Genomic DNA, 22,210 nt, shown 5'->3' with positions numbered 1-22,210 from the left:
AACGGCAAGAATCGTTCCTGATTTCGTTACCCTTTTTATCACTTAGGCCAATTCCACGACTCTCTCATATCGCAAAGAGCATCGAGAATCTCTTTTTTCGCTCCTGTTCGCGTTAAAAAAGAGAACCTATTTGGAAAACAGATAGGGAACGTAACGATCCTTAAGAGTTCGATGCAAGATTTTGCATGTCCGTGAGAACCTTCTCGATCGACGATAACTGTTAACGTATGTCTAACATTTATTGGAAAGATTGTGAGAACCTGCGGAAAGTCTTCTTCATAGATCTCTTAGCAGGTAGAAGACGAACAGGCTTCTTATAGAATGCTTCCTTTTCCTCAACCAAGAGAGGTAGCATATACGCCATCTTTATTTTATAGAAAGGGGAATATACTTTTAGTCTTCCCCTAAATATAAATATAAATTCTTTACAGAATTTAAGATAAAGGGCGTCAAAGAAAGAGAGGATAATACTTTATGCCTCATTTTGGCCTCAGAGAGGTTGATTCACAGAGGTCACGTTCTTCCTCACAGCATGTTTTTGGAAGTCTTTTCCAAGAGAGTCTGGATATTCTATCAGCATCTATTATTAAATGGACCTTAACAACCTCTCCACTCTGAGTCTGTCTGCATGCAGACTGACCAGAAGTGGACATAAATGAGAGGATTTTTCAAGGTAGATGACAATAGTCATGGCCTAGACATAGAATTGCTGCAGATCGTGCTAGAGGGAATGAGGAAACTGTCCTCTTCGATACCTCTGTGAACCACATAGCGGTTTTTTCTTCCCTTTCAGAGGGAAGAATCACCTTTGTATATATCTGCTATCAAAGAACGCAGTAAAAGGCTATACTCTGTCTCTACAAAGGGAATTGGAGATAGCAGAGGATTAAGAATCTTCGGGATCTTATACGATATATACCTCAATATGACAAGAGTAGGATATCATGTACTTCTAATGGGATCTTTTTTTGTGGCCACAGATTCCATGTTCCGACAAGAATGGAACTGCTCCTCATCAAACTTCTTTGAGAAATTTTTATGAGGGAATTCTTTGTTTCTCTGGGTCCTAAACGACCAAGAAGACAAGTGAATTTTTTGAGCATTGGAATCTCGCATCAGATTCTATGGAGAACTAAGACAATGGGTTCTTGCCAGCATAGTATGTCAGGCAAAAGAACTGAAACCCCCTATTCCTGATTCAATGTTTTCAGATAGAGGTTTCGTTGTCCAGGCAGGGTACTTACGTTTTCATCTACAGTAGAATGGTTCAAACGTTTGCCTATAGAGTCTTTGGAATGTGATGACGGCTCGAAATGCTTCCCAGAAGGTGTTCAGAGGGATACAATAAAGAGCTAGAAATCAGGAGTCCTCCCAATTTCAGCTCGGAGTCTCCTTCGACTTCCAAATTAGCATATATCACCCCTACTTTCAAAAGTGGATCAAGACTAGAGGCAAGTAATTATAGGCCTGTGAGTCTAACATCACATATTATGAAAGTGTATGAAAGGGTAATGAAGAAAAATATTATGAAACATTTTAATAAAAAATAATTTGTTTAATATAGGGACAACACGGTTTTCGTACCCGGAAAAAAGTACACAAACCCAACTGTTAGTCCACCGTGAGAACATATTCAAAAATATGAAAAGCGGAAATGAAACAGATGTGGTTTATCTAGACTTTGCAAAAGCTTTTGACAAAGTAGACCATAATATATTAGCAAAGAAAATTAGAAAACACAATATCGTAGATAAAGTAGGAAGATGGTTAAAAGAATTTTTACACAACAGAAAACAGATAGTTATTGCAAACGATGAGAAATCGGATGAAACCAAGGTAATATCCGGTGTGCCACAAGGTCCGGTTATTATGATTGAAGACATAGACAGTAATGTTAAGGATTCAGTAGTGAGTAGTTTCGCTGATGACACAAGAATATAGAGAAATTACTTTGTTGATGAAGATAGGAAGCTCTACAAAGAGACCTTAACAAAGTATATGATTGGGCAGAGGTAAATAGGATGGTATTTAACTCTGATAAATTTGAATCAATAAATTATGGAGACAGAGAAGGAAAGCTATATGCATATAGGGGACCTAATAATGAGACAATCACAAATAAGGAAGCAGTTAAAGACCTTGGTGTGATGATGAATAGGAACATGTTATGCAATGATCAAATAGCCATTCTGTTGGCAAAAATGTAAGCAAAAAATGGGAATGTTGTTACGGCACTTCAAAAACAAGAAAAAGCTGAACACATGATTATGCTTTATAAAACATATGTTCGTAGTCCACTTGAATATTGCAATATGATATGGTACCCACACTATCAAAAGGATATTGCACAAATAGAGAGTGTACAAAGGTCCTTTACAGCTAGAATAGAAGAAGTTAAGGACCTAGACTACTGGGAAAGACTACAATCCTTAAAATTACATGATAATTCAGGCATGGAAACAGATAGAAGGAATAACAGAAAATATCATGGAACTAAAAATATCAGAAAGAGCAAGCAGAGGTAGATTAATAGTGCCCAAAACTATACCAGGAAAAATAAGGAAAGCACACAGAACATTAATCCACTACGCACCAGCATCGATAATGCAGCGTCTATTCAATGCGTTGCCAGCTCATCTGAGGAATATATCAGGAGTGAGCGTAGATGTGTTTAAGAATAAGCTCGACAAATATCTAAACTGCATCCCAGACCATCCAAGATTGGAAGATGCAAAATATACCGGAAGATGTACTAGCAACTCTCTGGTAGACATTAGAGGCGCCTCACACTGAGGGACCTGGGGCAACCCGAACGAAATGTAAGGTCTGTAAGGTAAGGTCCCTTCCTTCGGGCAAGGATAGGGAAGATTCTGCAACGAGACACCCCTTCAACATGTAAGAAGAGATCTCGTGAGCATGGAAGTATTCAAGAAGGACCCTCCTCGGAGGAAGACTCTTATCTCTCGTACGGTTAGATATCCTATCGTCTACTGGATGTAGCTGATTACAATCACCTCCCCTTACCGGAGAGACCAAAAGCTCAAAGTGAAAGAATTTCTTCCACCCTTCTCCAGTCTCCTGATAAACGATTGTGGATGTTCAGGACTTTCGGTCAATGTAGCCCCAATCAGGCGCCAAAATACCAGAACAGGCGTAAAGACGCTAGAGGAAGACAGTCCAAATAAACACTGTCATTGTCTGATGAGGAGAAGGAGCGTGCCTCCAGCCTGGCGCAGATGCGCTAGAGGCAAATAAATCGGAAAAAGTGTCCGATGTGGGCATCGCCAGTTTCCTCGAGACTCTTAACAAGCTCGAAGCTCCAGCAAGTGGGGAGAAGTCAGCCAGGCGCCAGGCGCGAGGCTCCAGGCAGGCGCAAGGCGCTAGCCAGGAGCGAGGCGCCAGGCAAGCAACATGCGCCAGCCAGGCGCGAGGCGCCAGCCAGGCACAACCCAGGCTCTAGGCTTCATCCAGAAGAGATCAATTTCAAAGAAAGCCCTGGTCTTCTTTGGAACAGGGTGATCTCTAAAGCACTTCTTAAGTAACTTGATGATTCCTTCAAACAGCTGAGAATTAAAAGCGCTTGAAATGCGAGCTTTTAACAATTCTTGTTCTTTCCATAACAATATGTTGTGAGGGACATATTAGCTGTAATTTACGGGAGATGCAACTCTGTGTTGTCCTCTCTTTGCACGAAGGAGGTCAAGTTGACCTATGAGAGATCCTTCTCTCTTGGTTACGTGTCTACGGATACGTTGCTGGGATAGGGAGCCGACACTGATCCTTAACTAGTGAGTTAAGAAATTTTATTTTAACATAAGTATACTTTTTTCTTTGGGTTATTTGAAATGAGTTTGGGGATAGCTCTTTTCAAATTAAGCACAAACCCTCGTGTTAGGATCAGGTGATCGGGATCGGTGTTGTGCTCCTTAATTATGCCAGTAGGCATAGGTGTTTTGTCATGTAAGTGGATAGGACCCCTTTGACAAATAACCATTAGATTCTGTCAAGTAAGTGGATAAGACCCCATTGACAGATCTACAAGAACTCTTAGCCATAGGTCACATCCTCGCTGAGGCTCTTGAGACGAAGCAGACTTCTAGCAATAGCTAGGAGGTCAACCCTTCGTCTAAACACATAGGAACCAAGGTTTTATTTATTTATTACACACATAGGAACCAAGGTTTTATTTATTTATTACCTACAACGTATGTTGTTCCCTGTCTATTCAGTAATTAGCTGTCTCTTACCCTCCGCCAAAGGTGCCAGTCAGCTAAGTATATATCTGCCAGGGAAGTTGAATGTATAAAAATGATATTGTCATGATACAATAAAGTTTTATACATACTTACCTGGCAGATATATACTATTAAATGGCCCACCCAGCCTCCCCTCAGGAGACAGGTGGAAGAGCAAATCTGTCTTAGAAAATGGGATGGTTCCTAGTTCTGCCACCCAGCGGCAGTGGCGGTAGATCACCTGACCTACCTGTAGCGTGTGCCGCGAAATTCGAATTTCTGTCGGGGACGACGGAGTCTATAGCTAAGTATATATCTGCCAGGTAAGTATGTATAAAACTTTATTGTATCATGACAATATCATTTTAATAACTTGAAAAAGTTTAAAATTATGCACAGGATGGTGAAAACTCCCACACATAATGCCACCATTGGGTGCAAGTGTACAGTACAATACAGTCATTTCCTTTAAAAAACCTTTTGGATGGAATTTCCTCTACTTATCCTCTGCCAAAAAAACCTTCAAACTCCTCTATCTCCTTCTCCATGAAGAGTTCTTCTGCTGAAGGAAGGCTTTGTGAACCATTTGAGGTTTTGGGGACTGGCAGATCATGCCTGTCTTCACTCCCGTTAGGCCTAACAAACTTAATTACGACTGCCTACCTCAGTTTCTTTGTCTGGCACGTTCACTATTTAATTTTTTTCATATAAATTTATTCTCTAATAAAAAAAGAACTGATGAAAATTCAAAATTTGATATGAAGTTACAATTTCTTAAAAAGAAATGATAAAAATTCAAAATTCAACATGAAATGACAGTTTCTTGAAAAGTTTAGATCAAAAGATTCTCTCTCTCTCTCTCTCTCTCTCTCTCTCTCTCTCTCTCTTCTCTCTCTCTCTCTCTCTCTCTCAAACACGTCTGCTTCTTTGTTCATCACTTTTACTAATCATTTTCATCAAAATCTATTTCAACAATAGAAAAAAATAAATTATCAAATGCTAAAAGTTAGTCAAAAGTTACTCCATGTTCAGCAATGATGGATTTCAAGTTGTCGACTGCTGCTAAAATGGAACTTGCTCCTTACTTCGCTTTTAACTTAAGGGCAAGTTTTTTAGTTTCGAGAAAATAGGTTTTCCTCTTCGACTTCAAGGCAGATGCATACATGATGATCAGAATACACTTCACAGATCTGGATCATATGATACCGATCATGCATCCACACTGTGCTATGATATCACGAATGCGTGAGGTGGAGCCTTCCGTCTTAGCTAATGGCTGAGCAGAAGCCTTCAGAATACACTTTGCAGATCTGAATACAGGCAGTCCCCGGGTTACGACGGGGGTTCCGTTCTTGAGACACGTTGTAAGCCGAAAATCGTCGTAAGCCGGAACGACGCTTGGAAATATGTCTTAAACTAATAAAAAGTTATAAAAACCTTACTTGTAATCCTTTGGTTACACTACATGTTGTTTCCTGTAGTTTTATGTACAACCTGGAGTTATTTTCATAAAAGAATGCTGGTTCTTGAAGGTAAAAACTATTGTAATCCTCTGGTGACACTACATTCTTGAAGTTTTATGTACAACCTGGAGTGATTTTGCCAAATCTTGAGGGCTACAAGAACAGCTAATTACTATTTACGTATCATATAGACTAATTAAAGTAAACGTATCTTTAAATAGGCTTATATATTAGTATCAACAAAACATTTCCTGCCATGAGTCAGAGGCCGTTTAATGAAACAAACACTTCTCTGTCCTATCTGTTCAGAAAATAAACGTTACGTCAATCCCCTAGACCATTGTTGCCAAGGCGTCTCTCTCTCTCTCTCTCTCTCTCTCTCTCTCTCTCTCTCTCTCTCTCTCTCTCTCTGATCAAATTACACTGGAACCTTGACATACGATTGCCCTAATATACAAATGTTTTGAGATACACAGTAAATTTTGCAAAAAAATAAGTTTTGTATATAAACGAAATATTTGAAATACGATTTTGCGATGAGTGTTAGTTGTATAGGCGACCGATAAATGGCGTTCAGTCTGTTTGTTTGTTGGTGCTGCATGTTAACACGTCGTTGTTTAGTTCGTTGTATTTGCGCCTATTTTTCGTGTTATTTTGTCTATTTTATTATTAACCATAGGTCTCAAAGCTAAAGACAAAGCAGGTGATAAGAAAAAACCCAAGAAAATTATTTCGATGGAAGCAAATCATAAATTATAGCAAAGCATTGTCGATTTGGCAAACGAGTATGGTCGAAATCCTTCTACAATATCCACGATCATCAAGCAGAAGGAAGCTATAAAAACCTTCCAAAGGCATCACCATTATTTCTAAACTACGAACTGATTAAAAAAAAAAAAAAAGTTTAGCAATGTTATTTCATTTGTGTTTATTACGTAGTTATTAGTGTACATACGTAAATAAAAAGAGAACAAATCGTTCCCTGCCACCCTTCCCTACCTCCTTCCCCTGCTGGCCTCACGTCATCTTTCGTTGTGGTAAGTAAAATTCCTTTCTTTTTTTTAATTGATTTTATTAACATTTATTATCATTTATCACATTGCTATGTTATTTTATCATTATGTGTGTTATTACTCAATTATTTGTGTATAAATTGTGTATATTATATGTAATTTAGCTGTGTTTAGGTGTGGTTTCATAGCGCTAGAACGGATTAACACATATTACATTATTTTTAATGGGAAAAAATGCTTTGAGATACAACTGTTTTGATATACGACGATGGTAATGGAACAAATTAAATTCGTATGTCAAGGTTCCAGTTACTGGATAATGTCTCTCTTTGGATACTTCAATTTTGCCAAATCTTGAGGGCTACAAGAACAGTTGATTACTATTTACGTATCATATAGACTAATTAAAGTAAACGTATCTTTAAATAGGCTTATATTATTAGTATCAACAAAACATTTACTGGCATGAGTCAGAGGCCGTTTAATGAAACGAACACTTCTCTGTCCTTAACTCTTTCTCTTGCTCGATATATATATATTTATATTTTCTTTTGTCTTTTCATTAGTAATAAATTTTTGGGGAAATTTGTGTAAATTTCATGATATTAAGTTGTATATGCTTCCTTGTTTTTTCAAAATGTACTGTTTTCTGGAAGAATAACCTGTTTACCGCGTGTGTATCCTCCAAGGTGTGGCTACCCTCAGGCGTTTCCTCGTTTCTGTAGAGTGAAATCGACCTTATTGCTAATCTTGTAATGTCAGTTTGGATATTAAGCCTTCTTTTGACTATGTTTTCCTCTGTAAAATCAGTTTGCCTTGGTTAAGGGTCGGAACAAGACCGAAAGTACTCGACCATCTCGCTTTTTCATTTTTTCCTTCGTGGCAAAAACCTATATTTATACATAGCATCACGTTTTATATACTTCGTGATCAAGTTATTCATATACATCTATATTATATATATATATATATATATATACATATATACATATATACACATATATACATATATCATATATCATACATATATATTATATATATATATATATATATACCTATATATATATATATTATATATATATACTTATATATATTGGTATATATGTATATATGTGTGTTTATATATATATATATATATATATATATATATATATTAATATATATATATATATATATATATAATATATATATATATATATATATATATATATATATATATATATATATATGTAGAAATATATATATATATAAGTATATATATAGATATATATATATATATATTATATCTATATATATATATGTATATATGAGCTATATATATATATATATTATATCTATATATATATATATATATATATATACCGTATATCATATATATATATATATATATATATATATATATATATATATATATATATATATAGGATCTTAGATATAGATATATATATAATATATATATATATATATATATATATATATATATATTATATCCTATCTATATATATATTATATATATATATATATGTATATATATATATATATATATATATATATATAGTTACATACATACATACACATATACATATATAAATATATATATACTATATATATATATATGATATATATATATATATATATATACTATAATAGTATAATATATTACATATATATATATATATATATATAATATATATATCTATATATATATGATATATATACTATATACTCTATATATACTATACATATATATTATATATTAATATATTATCTATCTAATCTCATTCTATCTATACACACACATACATATACATACATATATATATATATATATATATATATATTATATATATATATATATATATATAATATATATAATTATAATATATACATACATACATACATGCACATACATACATACATGCACATACACACACACACACACACACACAGGTATATAATGATGATGCATTATTGTTTAAAGAAGATGACTAATAGATGCACACGGAACAATAAAATCAAATTATTTCTATGTTTTAGATTAGAACAAATCTCAGTAAAACTCACTTCTAGCTATAAGTTACTTGAATTCTTTTTTGTATTTTTTTTTCTAGAAGTCAGTTATTGTTATATTATTATTATTATTATTATTATTATTATTATTATTATTATTTTTTATGAGCAGGCATGTTTTTTTCTTTTATTATATTTGGGGTATAGTGCGCCACTTGTAATTGTGCAATGCGCCACTGTTGGCGCATGGCCACCCCTGGACTAAGGGGAACTACTGACAGTGGGTGAGACAAGACTTTTCTTAAGTCAAGCTTTTCTGGCAGGATAAGTAAAGAAGTCTGCCAAACATGTCTTGGGAACATTTTAGCTCTACCACTTTCTTATTTTTTGTTGTGACGGAAGACTTTGCTACATTCCTAGCGAAGTTTTCAACTTTCCTTCTCTTGATGGGCTCCTCAAATTGTTCCGGATCTTGTATCATTTCATCAAGGAACTCCTTTTGCTATTCAGAACTATTCTGTAGGGTTTTGATTCCTGTGAAAAGGTTTCATAATATTTCATAGCAGCCTTCTCCATCACATAGTTTATCACTTGACTCCTTACATACCTTGTTACATTCCATCTTCACGGGGTAGGGAGACTGGGTGAATGCAGTTATGCCAGTCATCCTGGATGCAGCATCCACATTCACAGTCATCTCCACTGCTTGATCAACTGGTAATCTAGAGAAGGAAAGTCCAGACAACCATACAGAGAAGGCTCCCATCTCTAGCTGCTCACATATGCCAGGATGTGTGTAGTCCATGTTCAATAGTTTTAGGAAATACAGTAACATGTGCCTGGAATAGTTAGGCTTGTGGCATAAAAAGAACACAGGGATCATTGTTTTAAGAGCATAAGTGAAGAGCTCAATATCATTTGTCTTCACAGCTCTGTTCATAAGAAGAAACCTCTGCATAAGATTGATGTAAAGAAACCAGAACCAAGCTGTACCACCATGGCTTCCACTCTTTTTCTTCACAAAACTTCTCATAATCCTTCATGAGACCTTTGAAGGCATCTGACTTTTTCCCATTTTCAATATTTTCATTGTTTTGAAGCATTGCTGTGATGACAGCATGCCTGTCCACATTGTCTTTCATCTGGCCTAAGAACAACTCCACATGTTTCTTTCTGAGAGCAGTGGCAAGCAAAACATGCAGTCTCTTACACTTATTGTAATGCTTCCTGATAAGAAACCACTTAGTGACCCAGAAGCAAGTATTTCTGACTCAATAAGGATGTATGGACCCCCAGAATCCTTTATCAGGTAGCCCAAGCAACCAAAGTACCTGAACATGATGTGGAAAGGTCTATATAGTGGATTAACAACATATCAAATCTGGGAGCCAGAATATTCTGGATTTGGGCAGCAGGCTTGGCAATACCAAGGTCATAGGTAACATTATGTAGTGTTCCTTGCATTCATCTGCTACCTTCAGGCTTGTCTTCATAGTATCAAGGACTACATCATATCTTGTTGGTGGTTTCCCTATATTTGGCATGTATGCAACTGACTGACATGGCAAAGGGTCTTCTGTAAGTTGAGAATTCCATCCTGACCACATAGGTGTGTTCTTACAGTCAACAAAGGCAATTGACCAAACCATATCCCTTTTTTTCACATTTTCTAGGGTTTCAGGGGAAGGCATATCAAAAGTTTAGAAATTGACAGAAATAATCTTTGGCTTTTTTGTTACGGGCTCCAGCTCAGTGTCAGGGATTTCAAGACTCCTTTTTCTAATTCAAGACAAATCAGCCTTACTTCTCTCATTCTGCGATGGCCCTTGTTTCTGTGATCTGTCTAACTCTGTTGTCTTATTTTGGAAGCACATTCCTTGTGTGTCATGGAGGGTGCCACTGCCTGAGAGTGTGTCTTTATTCTCATCATAATTGTCCCAAGCAATGGCAGTTGCTAGACCCTTTTCTGCAAGTATTCCCTCTGGAGTAGTTTTTTCCTCCTCCAAAACCTGTCTGGCAATTTCTGTTTCATACTCCTCACACAAAGTATAGCCTACACAGTGTCCAAAATGGTTAAGAAGATCAATAACTTTTTTGGAGCCAGCTAACGATTTCCGAGTCATCCCTAAAAGTATATGTTTTGCATGTTTGATTCTCCCTTTTGTAGCCTTGTATACATCGTCTTCAGCAGATGACAATGAATACCTTTCACAGCATTCATTCACGGTTTTTTGCTCCCCATAAATATACTTGTAGAACTGCACAAGGTCTTCAGGTGGTTGCATTTCACCCTCATTCAACACCTCAGCTGTTATAGGTGGCTTCGGCTGGTTTACCTGAGAATTTTTTATCATGTTTCTGAGAATCTGGGCCGCAGCTTTGACGATGTCCTGTTTTGAGTAGTCTTTGTTGGCAGAAATAATTATCCCTCTCTTTCTGCTTTGTTTGTCTACATTAATATTAGACACAAAGTACCTTTTCAGTTTTTCACATAGAAATTGTGCCTTTCCACATGGATATTCGATTCCTTCTTTGGAGAGCAATTCAAGATACTTTTTTGTTAGGTTTGTGAGTGTCTCACTCTTGCCCTTATTTAAAACTTCTATCTTAATGAACTTCACAAGCTTAATGAATGCATTGCCTCTTTTCATGTAATACTGATCCTGCTTGAGCTTCTAGGTCTTATTGTAGAGGTGCCTGTGGCAGGATTTATGATATATTGCTTCCCTGGCAATTAAGTCTACTGATCCATAATTCCTTTTGAAGTCTGAGTCATTGGATACCTCTGCATATCGCTTCACTGTTCTTTGAAATGATTCAGTAACAACTGTTATCAAGTGTTCGAAAAGAGCACTAAGTCCACGTCCTACTTTGATTCTTCCTTTCTTGTTGCAGAGGATACATTTCTCTTCAAGAATGCCAGTGGTTGATTTGGTCCCAACAGAAACTGCAACCTGTGAACAGAAGGGACACAAATTGTTTAACTCCTCCTTATGTCTAATCTTGAATATTAAATATTAGAAGGAAAGAGTGAAATAACATTTGAGACTAAAATCAATACCTGTGATCTCCTAAGTACAGCTTGTTGGGCAACTACTGCATTGGAATCATCCTTCTTAGCTCCTGATCTGATTGCTAGAAAGTTGCTGTAACAGGCTGAGTGATAGCTATCTCCATTATGATAGTCACTAGGTAGACTGTCACAGATCAGCATACTTTGATGAACTTTACTGTTTTCTCTTTTCAAGGGCACTCTTAACATTGGACCACCTTTCTTTGGTAAAAGGAAGTATATTAACATATCTCTCTCCAAGACCAAGATGAAGAATACACTGCTCACATCCCTAAAACCGATATACCATACATTCACAAAATTGAATGTGCAAGTTATTCATTCAAATGCATCAAATAAATGGCCAATGTAATAAATAATTGCAGACTTTTTATGGTATATAACAAAAGGAAACATTTATTTGGTTCTCATTTCAAGACTTTCATTACTGAACCACAAAAAAAAATTAACTTAAACTTACCTCTGATGGTTTTGCATAGAGATATTTTGTATTTTTAGCAGCCATAATGATTTCACAAAGTATGTGTAATTGATAAAAATATCAATTGTGATAACGACAACTACAGTAGGTCCCCGGGTTACGACGGCTCCGGCTTACGACGTTCCGAGGTTACGACGCTTTTTCTTAAATATTCATTGAAAAATCCGCCCTGGGTTACGACGCTTGTTCCGAGGTTACGACGCTGACGCTTCCGACGCTCCGAGTTAACGACGCTTTTAAAAAACGCATACTGTGATAAGAATCCTTTATAGTTTAGCACAGTATATTAATAAAAATAAGTTTTTGGTTAGATTACAACAAAAATTTTGAGGTTATGATGATTTTCGACACTTTTTATGTCATGTTTTTTTAATTTTTTTAGTGACGCCTCATATGCGGAACTAGTTTCCGAGCGAATGAATACACTAGCTTGGGATGCGCAATAACAGTCCAAAAGCGCAAATAATGAAAAAATCATTGCTTGTTTCCAGTACGTAATATAACAAAACTAAGTTTCTGGTTAGATTACAATGCAAATTCCAAGGTTACGATGGTTTTTTATGCTTTTTAACGATACCTCATACGCAGAACTAGTTTCTGAGCGGAGGGCGCATAGATTAATTTACGCTATTAAACTGTGTGGTAACCATAGTCAAGGATAAGGAACGCATTCTCAAACAGTATACACATCCTTTAATACAAAACAGCAAAATATCATTGAAACATTATTTCACTTAAAGAATCCATTTATACTCTACTTTTGGATATAAAAACCATAGTTTCTCTCTCTCTCTCTCTCTCTCTCTCTCTCTCTCTCTCTCTCTCTCTCTCTCTCTCTCTCTTTGTATTTTCCGACGAAAATAATCACTAATTAGTGTATTTTGATGTTTATTTTCATGACTAAATACATTTTTATAATACAAAAATGATACTAATTTTTCTAATCATATTAATTTTGATTAATACTGTATTAGTAAGTTTAATAAGTTGAAATGATATCACATAATGAAAATAATAATAATCTCTCTCTCTCTCTCTCTCTCTCTCTCTCTCTCTCTCTCTCTACTACAAAGATGTATGTTTTTTTGTATGATAAATAAATGATTTACTATTTTCAAATATTAATATTAATTTATGCAGCAATAATATCAATTCATTAAAGAAAATACCATAGTGAATTAGTAAGATTTTAGCTTATATATTTAAAAAATTATGGAAGAAAGAAGGAAATCCCAGTCTTCTTTCTCTAACCTTTCTCTAACTCCAGGTACTAAAACTGTCAGATATATAAAGTTCTGTGACAGGAGGGGGAAGAGCTGCTGTGTTGCCATCAAGTGCTCATGAAATTTCCCCCCCTTCCTCTCTCTCTCTCTCTCTCTCTCTCTCTCTCTTCTCTCTCTCCTCTCTCTCTCTCTCATTTACTGGGACTCAAGATTTTTTATTTACTTGTACTATTTGTTTTTAATTACTTTCAAAAATATAATAATATAATAATAATAACTGTAATTACAAAATTCATATGTGATAGTATTTTAAAGAAATACAATACTAATCTATCCATGTCACTTTTAATTAAGGTTAACTCTCTCTCTCTCTCTCTCTCTCTCTCTCTCTCTCTCTCTCTCTCTCTCTCTCTCTCTCTCTCTCTTTTTGCCACACAAGATAATAATGTGTCATAGTGGTAACTCCCTCCCTCTCTTTCGCTGGAAGCGTTATAAGTATTTTTTGAGAGAATAGAGAGAGATAAACTCTCTCTCTCTCTCTCTCTCTCTCTCTCTCTCTCTCTCTCTCTCTCTCTCTCTCTCTACCGAGATGAAAGAATTTTTATGGTACTAGTATGTAAAATGTTTATTGATAATTTATTATTTAAATAATAATAATAAATAATAATAATATAATAAAACTGTAATTACAAAATTCATAATGGTCGTATTTTAAAGAGATGAAAATGACCTTTCCATTTCACTTGTAAGGATAATTCCTCTTTCTTACTGAGATGAGAGAATTTTTATGGTAGATGCACGTGTCTATAATATTTTCAAATAATAATAATAATAATAATAGAAGTAGTAATAATACGATAACTAATTTCAAAAGTAAATTCTTCCCTTCGTCTTTTTCTGTATCAATTTCCCTACCTCATAACTCCAGTGACACTCGGAGCTGGGAAAGTAACAATGCCATACAATGGTCAACGAATTTAATGGTTTTATGTAATCTCTCTCTCTCTCTCTCTCTCTCTCTCTCTCTTGTATTTTAATGAAAATATACAGTAATTTGTGAATACACAGTGTTGCACATGAAAAAAGTAAATTAGTGATAATTTTAGAGATACGGCCCTAAGAAAAATTGCAAATTAGTGAAATTTTCCCTGTGGACATGTTTTCAACAACGTTGTTCCAGCTTACGACGATTTTCGGGTTATGACGCGTCTTAAGAACGGAACCCCCGTCATAACCCGGGGGTTATGACGGGGTCATTCTATGGCTATTGACGGGGTCATTCTATGGCTATTGACAATACAATAATTGAAATAAAAATGCAAGAAAACTAGATGTGCAAAAACCAAAAATTGAAAATATCTGAAAATTTTCCAATGTTTGGCTTGTAAGCACTCAAATTTTGTATTCTATACCCAAAAATACATCTAAATAGATCATCCTTAAATTTCCTAATGAGAGTGTAATTAACTTCATATAGCCCAACTCCTGAACTAATTAATATAAGTTGGTAGAATTTACAATTGTCTTGTAAAAGAGGCTCTACAAGGGGTTGTAAATACAGGCAGTCCCTGGCTTATGACGGGGGTTCCGTTCTTGAGACAGATATGGTTGATGATTATGAAGAAGAAGAAGAACCTCAAGCAGAATATAGTAAGCCGAAAGTCATCATAAGCCGGAAAATCGTCAAAAATCCTAAGAAAACTTTACTTTTAATGCTTTAGGTGTATTAAAAACTATGTAAACTGCATTCTTATTACATTTTTCATAAAAAAACACCTTCAAATATTGATTATTTTGCATTTTTGGAGTCATATTTTTTCTGCCAGACCGGCATCATAAGTGCCGTAACCCTGGAACATGCGTTGTAAACCTGGAAATAATTTATGATGAATATAATTGAAAAGCATTGTAACCTTGGAATGTCGTAAGCCGAACCCATCGTAAGCCGGGGACTGCCTGTAGTAATTTTCAACCTCTCGTGGAAGGTAGGGAAAATTTTTATAATTTTTTTATTTTACCATGTACATTTTTCCATTGATGTGTTTTTTTTTTTATAAATTGGCTGACCTAAAAGTTTACCAGTCCTGAGCAGCTGCATATTGATATATTTACCCGTCCAGTAAAGGTTAATTGAGTCCACCGATAACCGGGGACTGCCTGTATATAAACTCCATAATGTTGTTCAAAAGTGAATACGAACTTGAAGAAAATTCTCTTTCCAGTAGAGCATGTGGAATTACTAAATTCTATCCAAGGTAGGAATATTAGCTGGCTTTTTGGTGATAATTAGCTGTAAGAAAAAAATCAGTGAATCAAGAAGTATTAATTTCAATGCAATGGTACTTTGTAAATGTAGTAAGGATATGTTGATTTATTATTTACCATAATTTTGGACTTGTACTGGAAAAATTGAATAACCAGTATTTTATTGATTAGATTTTCTTAATCAAAATGACAATAACTATGATTGCAGGCAGTGGGAACAACAGTCCGAATATCTGATCAAGTTGAAGTGGAGATGATTGAGACAGATATGGTTGATGATTATGAAGAAGAAGAAGAACCTCAAGCAGAATACAGTTTTGCTGTAAGTTAAACATTAGTCCTTGTCATTCTTATTTTATATAGATAACTTTGAATTTATACATATATGTAACTTATCAAGTAATTACTTTAGCTAACACTTTATGCTTGCATTGGCATTCCTAAATTTAAAAAATTGTGGCAATTCATCAGCTGCAGAATGAAGATGACAGATCCTGCCCACTTCAAAAAGTCAAGAGTCAAAGAAGTCAGTTTCAGTCCTCCCCCACGCTAGTGCCTCTCAGGCGGACATCACCTGGGTGACCCCTACTCCCCACCATGACATCACTCATGGTGGTAACCACTGGTAGACAGCATTACCATTCACTCCCTGATGGGGAAGCGAACTCTAGTCCCGAGATTACGAGACCAGAAGGCTACTAACTGTACTAGCTTTGGAGTAACACATTGCCAACGGTCACATTGTGTTTTATGCTGTGCTGTCGACAACAAACCTTACTCAGAAGACACTCTTCCTTGTAGCTTTGGCGACGGCCAAGCGCATAATTGAACTACAAGCTATGGACAAGAGTAGGCTTCTCTCAAGGGGAAGCAGTGTATGCTTTCACCCTGGGATTCATAGCTACTGACCTTGCTCCTTCCCTTCCATACTATTAAGAGTTTAATGGAAATTCTGGTCCCAGATCCAGCCTCAAGGTATTATATACAAGCTACTGTGAAAATCAGAGGAGCTCATAGAAACTTTTGGTGATCTGTCAAGAATCCTTCTTGCTCTCTCTCAAAGAAAGCCGTGTCTTTATTCTTAAGGGACCTGATTTCCGAGGCTCATTCTAGGATGCATGAAGACACAATCTGCTTTTAAAGTGAAAGTTCATAATGTCCGAGCAGTTGTTACCTCTATCACCTTCAGGCATAATTTATCCCTCTTGTCCATTCTCCAAACGACCTTTTGGAGGTGCAAATTGATCTTTGAATCTCATGATTTAAAAGAAGTTGAAACAATGTTTGAAAATTGCAGTACTCCCAGGCCATTAGTAGTGGCTGGCATGGTATTGGGGGAAGAAGCATAGGAGAGATTCTTTCTCTCATCTGTCTCTTCATCTTGAAAGTAGTGTGTTGAGTTTTGGGGAGCCTGGTGGTATTTTGTACCTGGAATGCCCATCAGTCTTTATGGATGGGTAGTGTTCATTGTGTCAGTGTGGGTGACAGCATTATTTGGTTGTTCAATTTTGTCGTGCTGCACCCAGGGCAAGGTTGCCTTGTTATGTCTTGTCAGCGATCAGGACTATCCTCCGATGCAAAACCTCCCCTGATGTAGAAGCGACCATCGGCTCAACTGCCGTGCCGCTACAGGTTAAGATGAGCACCAACTAGAGGGGGTACAGTGGAACCCACGTATTTGCATTCTCTGGATTTGCAGACTCACATTCACGGACTTTTCTCGGGAACGGTTCCCCACATTATTTGCAGAAAATTCACATATTCGCAGTTTTTTTTTATCAATTTCATCATAAAGTGCATTTTTGATGGATGATTTTTGTTTCAAAAATCATTAAGAAAATTGGATAAAATAGGACAATGAATTTAAAATTAAAAGTAGTTGAACAAATTTATTTGAATATATAAAAAATTTTAGCGGGTTTTTCTTGAGTTTTAACTAACAAAATAGGCTGTTTTCAGTGTTTTTATAGGGTTTCCAACTATTCGTGGGTTCCAACTATTCACGGGGGGCGTCTGGCATGCATCTCCTGCAAATATGGGGGCAACCACTATGTTCACCTGCAGTAGCTCTCTTACCAGGTAAGGAAGTGACAAGCATTGTTTCAGTGCTAGTCATCCTTTCAATTTTAAAGTCATTACCACACTTAATGTTTTGGAGTAGAATTGTCCATTCATTCCATCCCCAATCAATGTTGGGTTCAGCTTAAGTAATTACTGGCAGTCCCCATTTGTCGGCAGCCTCAGTTATCAGCGATCAGATTGCATGGGCTTGTCTAGTGCCTCTTTTTTTTTGTGGGGGGGGGGGGGTTGCTGAAATGTGCCAATTTCAAGTTATCAGTACCAATACATACCTAACAGAGGCACCATTAACTGGTTATTAGCGCCAAAATCTGGTTATCATCAAGCTGTTGGAAAGAACCCCTGCCAATAACTGGGGACTGCCTGTACTTAGTAAGTTACAGGCATTCCCCGGTTATCGGTGGTCTCAGTTAACCCTTTAACGCCGAAGGGGTATAATAAAAATCATCTCCCGTATGCCGAGGGGGTCTCGGAGTGAGTGCTGAAGCGGAAAAAATATTTTTTTCAAAAAATCACAGCGTGCTTAGTTTTCAAGATTATGAGTTCATTTTTGGCTCCTTTTTTTTCATTGCCTGAAGTTTAGTATGCAACCATCAGAAATGAAAAAAAATCATTATCATATATAAATAATGCGATATATGAATAGTGCAAAAACAAAATTTCATATATAATTGTATTCAAATTGCGCTGTGAGCAAAACAGTTAAAGCTAACGAGTTAATTTTCTTTTCGTTGTATTGTTCACTAAATTGCAATCATTTTGGTATATAACACATTGTAAAACGATCAAAGCAACACAGAGAAAATATTATCACAAAATGATGCATGAATTCGTAACACGCGGACGTAAAAAAATGTTTTTTTCAAAAATTCACTATAAATCTTAAATATTGTTCTAGAGACTTCCAATTTGTTTCAAAATGAAGATAAATGATTGAATATTACTATACTGTAAGAGTTTTAGCTTACAATTGCAGTTTTCGACCATTTCGGACGAGTTAAAGTTGACCGAATGTAGAGTTTTTTTTATATTTTTTTATATGCAAATATTTCAAAAATGAGAAAAGCTACAACCTTCAATTATTTTTTGTTGTATTCTACATGAAACTGTGCACATTTTCATATATAAAACTCTATGAAACGCCTAATATGAAACGGAGCAAATATTACGAGAATGCGATGTACTCATTTCGGAGATTTGCAGCAGAGAATCTGCGCATGGAGGGAAGGAAAGTTTTTTTTTTTTAAATTCACCATAAATCTAAATATTGTGCTAGAGACTTTGAATTTGTTTCAAAATGAAGATAAATGACTGAATATTACTAAACTGTAAGAGTTTTAGCTTACAATTGCGTTTTTCGACCATTTCGGTAGAGTCAAAGTTGACCGAACGTGGTATTTTTTCTATTTATCGTGATTTATATGCAAATATTTCAAAAATGAGAAAAGCTACAACCTTCAATTATGTTTTGTTGTATTCTCCATAAAATTGCACACATTTTCATATATAAAACTTTATGTAATGGCTAATTTAAAATGGTACAAACATTACGACAATCGGACAAAAAAATTTCTAATTTTTTTCGGAAGTTACCGCGCGGACGTAAGGAAATTTTTTTTTTTTTCATAAATTCACCATAAATCGAAATATTGTGCTAGAGACTTCAAATTTGTTGCAAAATGAAGGTAAATGATTGAATATTACCAGAATATAAGAGTTTTAGCTTACAATTGCGTTTTTCGACCATTTCGATAGTCAAAGTTGACCTAAGGTTGAAATTTTTGCACTTATCGTTATTTATATGAAAATATTCCAAAACTGATAAAAGCTACAACCATGGGCTGTTTTTAGTTGTATTGTGCATAAAATTGCACACATTTCCATATATAAAACTTTATGTAATGGCTAATTTAAAATGGTGCAAACATTACAACAATCGCACGAAAAAATTTATCGGAAGAGTTACCACGCGGACTTAAGGGGGCCGGCCGGAACCCCTATATATGGTGGTATAGGGCGAAAAATGCAAAGTCATGAAAATATTCATGGAGCTTCATGTGGCAATTGAGAATACGTATACGAAATATTTCGTCAAAATTCCTCTTACTTTCGTAGTTACAGGGTACGTAATTAGTTAACGTAACTCAATAAGCCTAAAACATTGATCCGTACAAGAAAATACAATATTTCTTCTATTATCGTAAATTTTGATAATTATTGTCAAAGAAATAGGGAGAAATGGCATCTGTAGACATTCCCCGAGTCGAGAAGGAGACTTCAGGCTCAGCTACCAAGTCCAGTCCTGATTTAGTGCGATCACAGACTTCAAGTAGTCTACACGTTCCATTTCACCTCTGACATTCGGCTGCTGTTACGTATGTTTATGTATGTTTCGGCAAGAATTTCATCATGCCAATGAGGAAAAGACAAGGAAAACATCTCGCTAACATACAGATGAAGAAAAATCGCTCAAGTATTATTACAGAATATCATAATATATGCGTAGTTAGTGAAGAGAGAGGGGAGGATTGCTTAGTAACGCCCCCGTCTTGCTTGACAGCACACGTCACACTGTGCCCAAGGCTACGATCTTTGAGCAAAGAGATCTTCATTTATGATAAATAACAAAGTTTTGGTTTTTTAATACCCAAAATGGAATATGAAATTCGTAATAATCATGATTTATTAAATTGTCTTTGTAAAAAAAGAGTATGCCTTCGAGTTTCACCTCTTGACATTCTCCTGCATTTACGTTTGTTTATCTTTGTTTCGGGCAAGAATTTCATCATGCCAAAGAGGAAAATACAAGGAAAACATCTCGCTAACATACAGAAGAAGAAAATTCGCTGTAATAAGCCGAGTCAGTGAAGGGGAGAGAGAGAATTGCGTAGGAAGGAGTGCCCCATCTTGCCTCAAGCAGTGCCCCCAGGCTGCAATATATGAGCAAAGGGATCATCATTTATGATTAAATTATGATAAATAAAATAGTTTTGGTTTATTAATACACAAAAAAGAAATATGCATTCATAATAATCATTATTTATTAACATTGTCTTTATAGAAATACGAAGGAAAACTTTGAACGCCCGTATCTCAAAACTATACTTATTGACCTTCAAAATCTATCTTCTCACTTAGTTTTAAAGCTATAACATTGGAATTTGGTATATAACTCAGAAAGACATTATAGAACAATCAAATAGAGCCCTTTTTTCCAATTTTTGTTTCTTATTTTTTTTATAAATTTTTTTCTCTGATTTATAGGGTTTATTTTTTTACCATATTGAAAAATTCATATCTAGCAAAAAAATGACTTTTAGAAAAAAAAAACTCTCCATTCGATTGGAGGTCTACATCAGGTCTATATATGGTAGTGATCCCAGGTCTTAATATTAAATATCAAGGGAGGAGATAGAATTTGAAAAATGGTTATTTTCGGGATAAATCGCCCTGGCGTCACAAAACCGAAGGTCAGAGGCGAAAATCATATGCGGTTTGGAGATGTCCCAAGTCACCTTATTAAGTGGTATGAATATCAAAGTCCTGTCCTTAAAAAAGGGCATTAGCCGGCCGGCCCCCTTAAGGAAAAAGTTTTTTTCATAAATTCACCATAAATCGAAATATTGTGCTAGAGACTTCCAATTTGTTGCAAAATGAAGGTAAATGATTGAATATTACTAAAATATAAGAGTTTTAGCTTACAATTGCGTTTTTCGACCATTTCGGTAGAGTCAAAGTTGACCGAAGGTTGAAATTTTGGCACATAGTTATTTATATGAAAATATTTCAAAACTGATAAAAGCTACAATCATGAGTATTTTTTTGTTGTATTCTACATGAAATTGCACACATTTTCATATATAATACTCCATGTAACGGCTAATTTAAAATGGTGCAAAAATTATGTCAAAGTGACGAAATAATTTCTGAGATGTGTCACTGATACTTTATGGTGCGATAAGAAAGAAATTCGCACTTGCGCGCCTGCGTAACGATTGTAAACAAAACAACGCCTTGATCCGTGAGCTCCCAGCATCCCCCAAGGCGAGTGATTCAAAAGTTTTTGCCTGGTAGGCCTATAAGTATTTTTCAGCAAATTTTTAAAAAAACTTTTTTTATCGACATACCATACGGCCAATCGGCACCCGACAGACAATTTATGTCGACGTTTAATACGTCCAATCGACATTAAAGGGTTAATGGCAGTGCGGTTTTATGGCGCTAGGTGATTTGTGGCGCCATAAATTCAGAGTTTTGGTTATCGGCGCATAAGGTGCTGATAATAAAGTTATGGCGCCATAACATACCTAACGGAAGTGCCATTAACTGTATATCGGCAGCAGTTAACCGACAAACTTGCCGAGTTAA

The 22,210-nt window shown here is 35.6% G+C and overlaps 1 protein-coding gene across 1 annotated transcript in view; it reads left to right on the top strand.

The window, feature by feature from the left end:
* LOC135210964 (general transcription factor 3C polypeptide 3-like) overlaps positions 1–22,210 on the top strand; it is a 641,134-nt gene that overhangs the window by 119,450 nt on the left and 499,474 nt on the right. The window contains exon 3 of the mRNA XM_064243945.1: positions 15,972–16,085. Within this exon, the coding sequence (XP_064100015.1) occupies positions 15,972–16,085 (114 nt within the window). The remainder of the gene's footprint in view (positions 1–15,971; positions 16,086–22,210) is intronic.

The sequence above is a fragment of the Macrobrachium nipponense genome, chromosome 4 (assembly GCF_015104395.2).
Source record: "Macrobrachium nipponense isolate FS-2020 chromosome 4, ASM1510439v2, whole genome shotgun sequence".
In the NCBI taxonomy this organism is placed as follows: Eukaryota; Metazoa; Arthropoda; class Malacostraca; order Decapoda; family Palaemonidae; genus Macrobrachium; species Macrobrachium nipponense.
Note: the sequence above shows the minus strand (reverse complement) of the source record. Positions and strands in the feature narration are given on the sequence as shown.